Source organism: Lissotriton vulgaris, chromosome 7 (genome assembly GCF_964263255.1).
Source record: "Lissotriton vulgaris chromosome 7, aLisVul1.2, whole genome shotgun sequence".
Classification (NCBI taxonomy): Eukaryota; Metazoa; Chordata; class Amphibia; order Caudata; family Salamandridae; genus Lissotriton; species Lissotriton vulgaris.
Genome location: NC_141695.1, coordinates 1671749891 through 1671763003, shown reverse-complemented (window position 1 = coordinate 1671763003; position 13113 = coordinate 1671749891). Strand labels below are relative to the sequence as shown.

Sequence of the window (13113 nt, the reverse complement as noted above, 5' to 3'; positions counted from 1 at the left end):
ACACACTGCTAAACATTTGTTTGTGAATGTGTCAACCTGCAGTGTTCTGCTAGGAGAGGAAAGGTCTGGTTGCTAGACAGCAGTTTAAGGTCCAAGGTTGTTTGGGTTGAGGCGTATCTTTTCATTATTTTTTCTTTGCACAAGTTTCAAAGTACCGGACTGCACCTGCAAAGTGAATGAGTGACATGTCCCCATGAACATAATTCACCTAGTGGGCTTGTAGCTGTAAATATTTAATTTCCTCCCAAGGGGCATGTGTGATGGCTCCTTCTTTATTGAACACGATGCCTCCATTTTTCTGGTGGAATAGTCTTAGTGTGCATCTCTGCTCGGAAGATAGTCTATTTTCCCGTCTCTGGGGACGAGAGTAGGGTGTGTCCCTTTCTGGGAATTGAAGATTGAATCCTTCGGAGCTTCTGTCTCTCTGGAGGGATAATTAGCGTGGCTGCTTCCTAGGGCTACTAAGACACCCTTGGGTTTAAATTTATCAGCACAAACAACTGACTGCTTAAGCATAGAGTGGAGTTCTGCATGGTGCAGGATTCTCAAAGTGTGGAATTGCATGAACGCCTGCAGCATTACTACAAATTGCCCTAAACAGTAAGGCAAATGTATCAGCAGTGTTCTCAGGACAGCCATTATCCCTCTTCTCAGCCATGTGTTTGTATAAAACACTGAATAACAGTCTACCAGTTCCTGAAACATGTCTAATATCTTCCTGCTTGGGAGACAAGAACCCTCATTGCTCCTGCTCTTCAACCCTCTGGTATCGTTAAACATGCCTCCTGTTTCGGGTTGAACACGCTAGCAGATCTCTATCCAGGGAATACTTTCTTTTCGCTTGCAGACGACTCCAGCCCCATGGACACTTTACCCGCTTTGGGCAATCTGCAGGGAGCTGCATCCCTCGTTACCCCAGCCCCCTCCCTTGATGGCTGTTCTTGATTTCCTGTATTTGTCCTCTTCTCCTTGGAAGTTGGTGACCAGGCTCTGCGGCCTCTTGCTGGCGGCTACCTCTATTTCCACTGATCGTGCGCATGTGGAGCGGACCTTAGTTTTGACATTTCCCAAGCTAACTGGCTATATTGCTGTAACCAGACTAAGTGTTTGTCCCCCAACTATCGCCTGTGCCTTATCCATTTTAAGTACTTGCATAGGCTAAACCCCACTCCCTTTCAATTGCATAAGTTGGGGCTCATCCCCACTGACATATGCCTGCGCTGCTCCGCTCCTGAGGCAGACTTCTCCCACCTCGCCTGGCTATGCCCCAAGGTCTCCGACTATTGGCGTTAGGTCTGCGCTGCTATTTCAGAGATCACCTCCTCTCTGGTTCAGCCTGATCCCCTGCTTTGTCTCTTGGGCGTTGTTAAATTCTGCCCAGACACTTCCCGTCGCTTGATTGCCATGCTGCTGGTCCTTGCGCGTCGTAGGGTTTCCATGTGCTGGGGTCGCAAACCTGCACCCAAGTTCGCTCAATGGCTCGAGGACTCCTCGCACTGCCAGACCTTGTCTCAATTCTGGGACCTTATACCTACCAGTCCTCGCGCCCACTTGACATAGGGCCCCACGGCCCTCTCCCACGCTCCCCGCCGGCACTGTGCCTGCGGCTGCCACCGGTGCTGGACCGTGATCTGCACTCTCCCTCTCCACTGCCCTGGTGCCTCCCATCACTTAATGTTTTTTCTATCCTGTTTTGCCTGATGGAATATGTGCCATGCCGTCGCCATTTGCTCTTTTACATACTTCGTCAACCTTGTCCTCTTCTATTGTATAAAAGTATATGGTGCTTCAATTTGGTGCAATTATGTAACCTGTCTTTGCAATTTTTCAATAAAGGTTTTTGAAAATTAATAAAAAGGTAATTGGCATTTCTTGACCTGGTCTGGCTTTAAGGAGAGGCTCATCTTTGAGCACTTTGCAGTGTTGGTATGAGATGGTTTAGGTGCTAGTGAATGGAAGTTTAAAAGTTCAGGCTCATACCATAAAGTTCAGACTCGTACCATATTATGCGTGTAAGCGAATAGACCTGTTAGTTGGCATGCAGATGCTAGCACAAAAGAAGAGGAAAGATTTTATAAATGTCTGAACACCTTCACTCCTTTTGGATGCTTTAATTCCTCATTGTATTATAACTTTGCAAATCGCAGGGCAAGACATCTGTAATTGTGTGACAGCTGTTCAAAACAAGTGGTGTCTTTTTGGCAAGATGATTAAGTGGGAAAGCCATTAGATCTTGCCTGGCAGCTATCGCAATTAGAAATCACTAATACTAGTTCTATGTGGCTTGGTAGATCATAGGCGAAGTTTTGGGGTACTAACATGCAATTGTCAAAGTCCTAAATACTTGTCTAAGATATGTATTTTGAGAACTCAATCCATAGCTAGACGAGGAACTATTTTGTTTTCCTCCTCTTACCTGCGATACATAGGCTATTTATTCCTTCTCATCTGCTTTAACCAACAACGTATTCTTAGTCTTTCGACATGCCATCTATCTCTGCACACTGGTTCAAACTCCCTTTCTCTTTGTGATGCTCTGCAGCACTTTTAGTTTTAGAACCCCCAATTATAATTTCATTTTTGTTGCTTGCTTACAGCAATCACAAAGTTCATTTGATGTGCATAAAATAAAATGTTTTTCTTTACTGTGCAAGTCCACAGGGATTTCGTGTGACCTTCCATGGCAGATCGAAGTTTTTCTTTTTTGCGGGAGGGAGGGGGGGGTTTATTGAGGCTCACAGCTTAGTATAGTGGGAACACTTCTGCCATTTGCTTTGTACATATAGATACTACATGATTGCTCTTGATCGATTGATGTTTGGTGTTATGATTCCCTTTCAGTTGGAAAGTGTGTGTCCCAGCTGCTGCCTTCACCCTGCACCGGAGCTGTGACCTGGCATCCATCCCTGCCAACAGATCAGCCACTCCAACATGTCTGCTCCCGTGCCAAGCCGCGCCCGGGTTTACACAGAGGTGAACACGCACCGTCCTCGAGAGTACTGGGACTATGAGTCGCACGTGGTAGAATGGGGGTAAGCAGCAGGATGTCCATCCGGTGCATGTCTTTTTTTTTTTTTTTTTTGCCGGGAAAGAAAGTTTGAATGTTCAGAGTGGAGGAAACTAGGCAGCCAGTCCTCTTTACGTTCTATTGATGTTGTGGTAATGGTGGGATTGGAAGGAACTCTAGGCATGGTTTTCAGGATGCTGATCATCCACTTTGTCTCCTCTCAGTAACCAGGATGACTACCAGCTGGTGCGCAAATTGGGTCGTGGCAAGTACAGTGAAGTTTTTGAAGCCATCAACATTACGAACAATGAGAAAGTAGTTGTTAAAATTCTAAAGGTAAATGAGGTTTCTATGAGGTATGGCTCATTACTTGCACGCCTAAATTCAAAGTAATCTTTCAGGAGAGATGAAGCTTTGCATGCTTTTCTGCACTTGTGTATGGGTTGCATGGCTGCTTACTTAATAGAAGTGTTCATTGGTCCTCAGACCCAGTTTTCACATCCTACAAAAAGAATGGGGGTGATATGACTTGGACTGTGAATTTTCTGATACCGATTCCCTTAGAGAGACCACGCTGTGCACAAATCCTGAATTTAGATGTTTCAGTGTTGCCAACACTCGTGTATTAAGTTCAGTCGTTTACCATCTCTGAAGGGCTCAAGTTTGTGGCTAGAGTAAGAATTGTGGCAAGAGTATTTAAGATAGTGAGCTGGGAATGCTGGTCATTCTGGTCCTTCATCTCCCTATACTACATCCGTGACTCATCCTCCCGTTGGCCTATAATACGTAAAATAAAATAGCTTGATTGAAAGTGAAACTTTAATGTGTTGTGCTATTTTTGGAAGGTTCAGGTGCCTCTCCCCCATTACTGAAAGGTTGTATGGACATTCTTCCCAGACATACAGCTTGCTTCTACTCCTCTGTGGTGGAGGTTGCCAAATATAGGTTGTAGATCTGCCAAAGGAAGACCTATTTCTGGCTCTCATGTTGGTGTTTGCACAATATTGGTAGATTATCCCCACCCCCAAATACCGGCCATGCTCCTAAGCCACCAATCTAGTTTCCCATTCAGAGAAACCAAACACTGAGCAAAGGGTGCCATCAGCCCTCTCAAGAAAGAACCAGAATATGAAACATCTCTGGACAAATCCTTTCTAGGGCAGGGTATTCCTTTTTAGGTCGAGTTTACTCAAACCTATTGCCGTCCATCCACTTTTTACGATTCGGATTTTCAATAGTTCACGAGAAGCGAATCACGTGACAAGCTTCTCGTGCACGAGCTTCCCCCTGCCAGCAGCATTTGCCACATCAAAGGGTTCCGCTGCCCCGACCCCCGCCGTCACTTATTCACGGCCGCAGGCCGTGACTTCAAAGGGTTCCGCTGCCCCGCCCCCTGCTTCACGGCCATCTGTTCCCCAGCACCTCCCCTCTCTCTCCCCTAATTATTCACTGCTGGCCTGCCGCACATCTAGTTTTCCACGGCTTTCGTTTTCCGCTTGATTGGTTGCTTTGCTAATGCTTGTTTCCGATTCCCACTGTCCATTCCAGTTTATCCCTTCTGCTCTGTCCTTCTCAGTCTTTCTTCCTTTCTGCCTTAACAAGCACACATCCTGGTTGCCTAACAACATCAACGGGAGACTCCGTCTTTTTGACCAGGGGTCATGTCATCACTGACACGCATGACCAGGAGTAGCACCGGATAGACACTTATCGGCTGGAGGACACTGTAGTCTGTCTTCTGGCATGCTTGCTAGTTAACATTTTCACTGACTTCACTTCCTCCTTATATACAGCTTCCCCGGTTCACTTGGGCCATGCTGCACGGATAGCCGATACGCCGAGATCGAGATTGTAGGTTAGCACCTTGGCGCAGCTTTGCTGACAGACCCCGGGTGTTAATATATTTTTAGTATTTCTTATCCGTTCAGCCCGCACTCCACCTTCCCCAGTTGGCTTTTAGGAAGCACGTTGCGGCTCACTGCACTTCTTCTACCAAGTGATACACTGCTCCCCTGGGCTTCCTACAGCCATTATTTTTATACATGCGCTGCTCACTCACTGCCCCACAGCCCTTTTTCCATACACTGCCCCACACAGTGTTCTCATAGTCACTTTTCAAGTACCAACATCCCTTGGTCTGACCTCCCACGATCAGCACCCCCAGTGTGCCATTTACAGGTTGGCGGCGATATTCACGACCAGCCTTCTTTCCAGCCTCCTGTGTCTCCGCATGCCTGTTAGCTCCCAGGGCAGAGTGCTTCCCACATTTTCATCAGCCCACAGCACCCACCCATTACTTTTTTGCTCTTCACCCCTGCAAAGTCTACAACACTCTTATGTACATGCCCATTTATCTACACATCTGCAATTATCTCTCCCTCCGTGTCTAAACTAACGTTAGGGGTTATGCCAATATATTTAACATTAGCCTATTTACAGTGCTGTTTCAATATTACATGCTTCGATCGCAAAAAAACTCTCATAAATACACTTTCGCATCCCGTATGCACCAAAAAGGAATGTATTAAACTTGTTACGCTTCATGCATTTTTACTCATTAGCTAGTTCTATTCATTAGTATACATGTTGCGCATTTCTAAGTACAACTAGCTCTATGTCACAGCCTAAATTCTACTTCTAGCCCCCCTGGTCATCATCTTTCTGTACTCTTACTTTCTTCCCTGCATTATACAGAGCAATTGTCCATGCTGCGCACCATCACCTATCATCCTGGCGTCAACGGCTCTGCACATATGTTAACACCTACACCTCCCCAAACAACTTTACCCATAGTATACTGCCAAATTAATGGGCGCGCAGGTCTAAAAAAAACTCTACCAATACTGTTTCCTTCCATGTCCAGCAAGCCTAACGTCGCTCGCAAACATTTACACCTAGCTCGCATTGCCCTCTGCTCATTTTCATCTCTTTCACTTACCAACTCAAAGTGCATACAAACCACAACACGCCTCATACAAAACCATACCTTCTAATCGTTCTCACTAGCCGCTGTTCCTTCGTGCATTTCCTTATTTCCCTCTCAGACTTGTTGAAAGCAACTGCCTGCGCGACAATCGTGCTAACAACTTATATAAACTAAAAGGTTGTGACAGACTTCCTGTGTCTTATTATCTAGCATATATTGCCGTATATTCGCAATATTGTACTTTGTTTTCCCCTCTAACCTGCATACTTCTCACTTTTTGTTCCTGCGATGCAATGTTTGCTACCTAATATATTTTTTTACTCGCAAATATCACTTTAACATCATGTCACTTTTAGTTTGCTTTTGTGATTTGTTCGCTTGTCATTTTATGTTCCTATTATAAAGCACTAAGACACATTCAGATAAAAGCTGTGCTATATCACACCACACGAAAAAAAATACATTACTCGTATCGTGCATCTCCTGCATATTCATTTAAATACTTTTAAAAAGCACTGTTCGTCTAAAAGTACACCTTTCTCATGCCGTCACTTTCTTACGCTGCTGCATTCACAACGCCCCTCTCCCCACCCATTCCTTCTGTATTCTTCAACAGTCTACAACACTGTCATACAAATGCGCACCTATCTACACAAAGCTTGCAATCTTCTCTCTCCGTATCTAGCATGCAGAACATAAACTATAAACTTGCATCCGCTTTCACAACATCACCTTTCACCTCATGTCCTTTAGTCCCAACTCTAGCATACATGCAACGCAAACAGCAATATAGAATAACCCACCCACCACTATTAGTTATTCATGCTCACCATGTCTCTGTACCCTTACATTCTTTTCTTTATTCTAGAGGACAATTGTCCATGCAGCATACCAGCATCTACCACAGTCTCGTCAAACGCTATGCATATAAATTACTACCTACCCACCTTTAAACAACTCCCTCCAATATCAGACCAAACTACACCCTTTGCATCTGCAATACTCCCCTAAGCCCTCAACAATTTGCCACATAAAATTGTTTTTAAGCGTCTACACTGAACTCCTTCCAAGTACTTGCCTATAACACAATTTGCACTTAACAGCCTAGTAGTCGTCCACCTCCTATTGCTATTACCACCATAGCAATTCTACCCCATTATATATTACACTTTGCTCACTATGCATACTAATAACTTGCTACCTCTAAACATGCCTGTACTACTTATTTTGCATTGCTACATTTTTATTGCCTTGCATACTAAAAAAACAATCACTGTACATACTCATACACTGTTAGCTATACACAGCTACATACTTCTACTTCTGCATACTCGCATGCTAATCACTTTGCATGCTCACATACTGGTGGCTTTACATAGTCACATATTCATTGAGTTGCATAATAAATACTGCCTACTCTACATACTAACACTGTTATCACTATATGCACTCACATTGTGCTTACTCTCCATACTAGTACACTAATACCCCAAAAGCACCCACATACTGTTCACCATGCATAGTTACATTTTTATTTATTTATTTATTTTAAAAGGTTTATATAGCGCGGACAAGATCTTTGCAGATATCAGAGCGCTTCACATAGATGGTGGCGTACTCATACCAATAAATCAAAACAGTACAAATAGGTTACATAGAGGGGTACATGATGGGGCGTAATCATACAAATAAATCAATAAATCAAACAGTACAACTAGGTTACATACGGGGTATGTGAGGGAGACTACTCATCTAAGTAGGCAAAGGGGTCAAGCAGGTAGAAGCATGTAGTACAGTGTTAACAGAGTTCTAGATACTAGTTCAAGTGTATTTAGCCATGAGGATAGCTTTTACTTCTTTTTTAAAGTGTAGTGGATGGGATAAGCCTTGTTTCTGGAGGGAGAGAGTTCCAGATCCTAGGTGCCATTCCAGAGAAGGAGCGCTTATATGTTTTTTCCTTCCGGAATCTTCGCGGTTTCAGCAGAAGATTATTTGTGCCTCTAGTGTTTCTGGTTCCGCCAGATATTGTCAGTTTCTGGGCGAGGTAACCGGGTGACTTAAGGTGAACCGCCTTGTGTGTCATGCAGGCGATTTTCAGGTGTATTCTGGCTTCAAATGGCAGCCAATTCAGGGCTCTCAGGTCAGGGGTAATGTGGGAGTGCTTTTTTGACCCAGTGATGAGTCTCGCTGCAGCGTTTAGGGAGGCTCTTAGTGGTGCAGTTGTGGTTAGGGGGAGTCCGACTAGTGCGGTGCTGCCGTATTCAATTCGGGGGATGACTATAGCTTGTACTGCGGTTTGGAAGTCTTTGGCTGGGAGGAAGGGTTTAAGTTTTCTCAGAGTATTGATCTGGAAGTTCGCGCCCTTAGTTGCCTTGCTGATGTGTTGCTGCATGTTGAGATTGGTGTCAAGTGTAATGCCTAAAGATTTTGCTGAGTCCACGATGGTGGGTTGGACATTGAGTGCAGTTAGGTGTTTAAGCCAGGTTTGAGCAGTGGAGCTCTTAGCTGGAGGTGAGATCAGAAGGAACTCTGTTTTCAGGGCATTGGGTTTGAGGTGATTATCAGCAAGCCAGGATTGGGTGCATCTGATTGTTGCGTTCAGGAGCAGGATGTCATTGGGAGATTGTAATTTGAGATAAAGTTGGGTGTCATCGGCGTACATGTGAAAGTGTACATTGGATGCTTGTAGCAAGGTGGTGAGTGGTTCCATGACTAGGTTGAACAGAGTTGGGGATAAAGAGGAACCCTGGGGGACTCCTAGCGTTACAGGTATTGGCGAGGACAACAGGTTGTTGCTCTTGAATTTCTGCGTCCTGTTGTGAAGAAAGGAAGTGAACCACTTGAGAACAGTACCAGATAAGCCCATTCTTGTGTTTAGGAGTACTAGCAGATTCTCATGTTTAACGGTGTCGAATGCTGAAGAGAGATCAAGAAGGATGAGGAGGCAAGTGTCGTTTTGGTCTAGCATTTGAAGTGCGTCGTCAATTATGTGCGTCATTGCCGTTTCAGTACTGTGTCCCGCTCGGAAGCCTGACTGGTGCGGGTTGAGGAGATCAAATTGCTCAATGTGATTAGTCAATTGTAGTTGTGCGCATTTTTCTAGTAGTTTGGCGAGGGTGGGAATATTGGTGATGGGTCGGTAGTTGTTGAGGTCGGAGGGGTCGGCTGTGGGCTTTTTTAGTAGAGGTGTGACTTGACCAACTTTGAGGGAGTCAGGGACGCTTCCTTGTTGGAGAGAGCTGTTGACAATTTTAGTCCAGAGAGGGAGAAGCAGAGGGGTAAAGTCTTTTACTGCGGAGGCAGGCAAGGGGTCCGTGAGGTGATTGGATGGTTTCAGGGTGTTGAGCAGTTTACCAATTTCTTCTTCCGAGTATGTGCCAAAGGTTGACCATGTAGCATTGTTTTTTGGTTCAGCGGTTGCAGGGCACTGGGGTTTGGAATGGAGGCTTGCATCAATAAGGAGATCGCTTTTTATGTTGTCAGTTTTTTGGATAAAGAAAGCAGCGAAGTCTTCACAGGAGGGTGCTTTACTCGCAGTGTTAATTGGTTGGGGTTGTTCCTTGGATTGTGATCGGATAAGCTCAAATAGTTTTCTCGGTCTGTTTTTTGCCTGGTCGAGCTGGCGGCTGAAGAAGTCTGATTTTGTACGTTTTATTTTCCTGAAGTAGGCGTTTCTCTTTGTCTTCAGGTCTTTTAGGTGCATTGCAGAGGGAGCTGCTCTCCAGATACGTTCAGCCATTCGCATGTCTCGTCTATCCTCATTGAGACTCCCGTCGTACCATGGGTTGGAGATTTTAGTAGTGACTCTTTTCAGCTGCATAGGTGCAGCCTCATTAATTATTGTGGTCATGGCATTGAGATAGTGGTCAGTCAGGGTTTGAACGTCCGTATCGTCTGTCGGTGGAAGAAGGAGATTGCGCCTGTTGGGGGGCAAAGAGCCTGGGTTGAGTTTTTTCATGTCTCTTTTCCAAACTTTCGGTTTGGGGGAATTGAGTCGGGTTGACTTTAACTTTTTCATTGATGAAGAATGTGATAATATGGTGATCTGACCAGTCACAGGGTTGGATGGACTCGAGTAGGATAGAGTCCTCTTTGGAGATGATCAGGTCAAGGATAGAACCTTTCTCGTGGGTCGGGCTGTTGCATATTTGGGTGAGGTTAAGAGCGTCGAGGAAATTTTTAAGACTATTTACCACCGTGTCGTTACGATCGTTCCAGTGGAGGTTAAAGTCCCCAAGGTATATTTGGGTGAGCTGCCGCCCGGAATTGGTTGAGATCATATCCATGATTTGTTGGGAGAAGGTGAAGTTGTCCCTGGGAGGGTGGTAAATGCTGTGAAGAGAGCATATCGGTTTGCCCTCACTGATAATGTCGAGGCAGATGTATTCACAGGAATTTGGAGATGGTAGTGAGGTGGAGTTGGCTCTCAGAACAGAGATGTTGTTCCTGTAAATGCATGCGATTCCACCCCCCAGTTGGCCTGGTCTGTCGAGCCTGATAATGTGGTAGTTAGGGGGAACTAGAATGTCCATTATAGGTGTAGAAGATTCAGTTAGCCAGGTTTCAGTCAGTATGATTATGTCGAGGTCCCGCGATAAGAGGAGCTCTGCAATGGCGGCGGCATGTTTCGAGGCCGATCTACAATTGAGGAGGGTGCATTTGAGACGGGGTGTGCTGGGTGGTTCAAGAGCGAGGGGGACTCTTCTGAGGTTATTGGGGATGGAGGTTCTGTTTAGTGTGGGGGGTCTAAGGGGATTTGAGTGTATCGAGGGGATGGTGAGGTGTGGGGAGGTTGTGTCATTTTGGGATGCTGGGTCATAGGAGCGGAGAAGGGTGAGTGTGTCGATCAGAAATAGGGTTGTGGGTACGACGAGGGCGGTTGTTGCGATTGCGAGCTGGCATTGAGGTCCGGTTGGGGGAGAGTTGAGTGGGAGAGTTGATTGGGAGGGCGGAGGACAAGATGGGTTGGGAGGTGAAGTTGTGTGCGGGGTTGCAGGGACGGCGAGGGGGCCGAGGGCAGAATTTGCGACTATGAACAGGTATTGCCGCCCGGTGTAGGGTGTGAGTGTCGGCCGTAGGGGAAGTGGCCAATTTGGGCGGGTGTGTGAGGGTGTCTGCTGGGGGGGGGAGTGGCCAGTTTGGGGTGGGGCGTGGGTAAGGGATGTGTGGGGTGTATGGAGAGTAGTTCTTTGATGATGTGTATGTCTTCTTTGATCTGGAAGAGAGTAGCCATGATGTTGTCCATCGTGGGGTAGGTGGAGGGGGTGTTGTCCATCGTGAGGTAGGTGGAGGGGGAGGGGGTGGGGTTGGGGGTGGTAGTCAAAGGTGAATGACCGACTAGGGAATTCGCGTGCTGATGGGAGGGAGGGCTGGTGTTCGAACGGGGTTGCTTTGTGTTAGTGTACTGGGTGATGTTAGGGGGGAGAGAAGTTTTGGGCGTGAGGAGTGGATGAGGTAGGTAGGAGGTTGGCGGTCTGGGTGTGGGCATTGATGGTAGGCGGGCGGATCAGGGTGTAGTCTGGGAGACTGGTAGTGGTGGTGGGGGAACCGGTCGGGTAGTGGGGGCTGAGAGTAGGAGGGGAGATGAGATTGGAGGTGGCCCTGTTGTGGGGAGGGGTAGTTAGATTGAGAGAGGATGTGTGTTCTGCGTGGTTATTTCGAGAGTAATGGGGGCTGAGTATAGGGGGGGGATAGAGAGGGGGATTTGTAAATAGGGGTGTTGTTCTGGTGTTGAACTAGGTTAGGTGTGCTGTGGGAAGGAGCTGTGCCGTCTGCGGTGAGCGGGGTGTTAGGGCCATCTGTAGGTGTGTGAGTAGTGTTGATGAAGAGTGTGGATGACCGCGAGTTGGTAGAAGGGGTGGGGGTGTGGGTGGTGTATGAGGGGGAGCAATCTGTGTCAGTGTTAGATGCGCTTGAGTCACCTGCCCGGTGCTGAACTGGGATAGAAGAGTTGCGGGTAGGAGATGGAGGGTCCGGGGTAATAGGTGTGTCCCTAATTGAGATGTTGTTCCGCGAGTTGGAGAGGTGCTCTATGAGAGTCGGGAACAAGTTGTCTAGTAGTTCCAGGTTCCTGTCTGTGGATTGAGATAGGACAATCCCGTTATTGTAGATGGTGATGGTGGCTCTGCCTGGAAAGAGTTGGGATGGCGTGATGGAAAGAGTTAGGCTGTGTGAGGATTTCTTGGTGGAAGAGACGGTGAGTAGGGTGTGGAACGCCTTTTGCCATTGATCTCTGCGTGTGGTGTGGAAGATGATATCAGTGTTCAGGGATCCATTGACCGGTGAGAAGTAGGTGTCAGCAAAGGGTGTTTCATGGTGTGACCTAAGGAAGTTGTGTTTAAAGCGTTTAGCGGCTTTTTTGGTGAGTGCCGGTGGGTAGTTGATTTTATATGTGTGCTTGCCGATAGGATCCATGATGGGGCGGTGGTTTAGGTGTGTGTGGGAGACTGCAATATAATGGTATACATGTACAGGAAAACAAGTACGTAAAGTACGCTACACATTAACAATGTGGTACTAGTGATCAGTCAGCATCCCGGATATCAGAGTGTGTAGAGGCACAGATACATAAGTTACACGGTACTGGAGTGAATAGTGATCAGCCAGCGTTACCAAAGTGACAGAGTATGCAGTAGAGCAAGTGCATTCAGTATATTGCAGAGTACAAGAGAGAGGTATAATACCAATTACATGGATCAACAATGATCCTAGGGGGCAAAGGTGACACTAGTGAGCATTCAGAACTATACGCGGTAGTAGTTGGTGTATTACAGGAGAGAAGATCATCCTACACTAGAAAAAATCTTCTGCATGCATACTCATTCTATTTATCCGACATACTCACTCTACTTACCAAATGCACTTACACACTGCTACTTTAAGCACCTACAAATTAAACTGTCTGCATACTTCCATAATCATTACTATGCATACTTTAACACTGCTCACTTTACATACTGCCCCTCTGCTCACCTTCCATACTTACATCCTACTAACTCTGCATACTCCGTCTATTCATTCTGCACAGCACCACACTACTGCCCATACCCACTTACATACTAATCTTTCGCTTTTTATTTGGCAATGCAAAAAGATGCTGCCTCCTACCTAACTACCTAATTGACATGCTTTTCAGTTTCTTTACTGTACCCTTAGACAGACGTTCTTGCACATCCTAACT

The 13113-nt window shown here is 46.2% G+C and overlaps 1 protein-coding gene across 2 annotated transcripts in view; it reads left to right on the top strand.

The window, feature by feature from the left end:
* CSNK2A1 (casein kinase 2 alpha 1) overlaps positions 1-13113 on the top strand; it is a 139692-nt gene that overhangs the window by 52908 nt on the left and 73671 nt on the right. For both annotated transcript variants that reach the window (XM_086932722.1, XM_086932723.1), the window contains exons 2-3: positions 2842-3032; positions 3232-3343. In XM_086932722.1, coding sequence (XP_086788848.1) covers positions 2932-3032; positions 3232-3343 — 213 coding nt within the window. In that variant the 5' untranslated portion in view covers positions 2842-2931. The remainder of the gene's footprint in view (positions 1-2841; positions 3033-3231; positions 3344-13113) is intronic.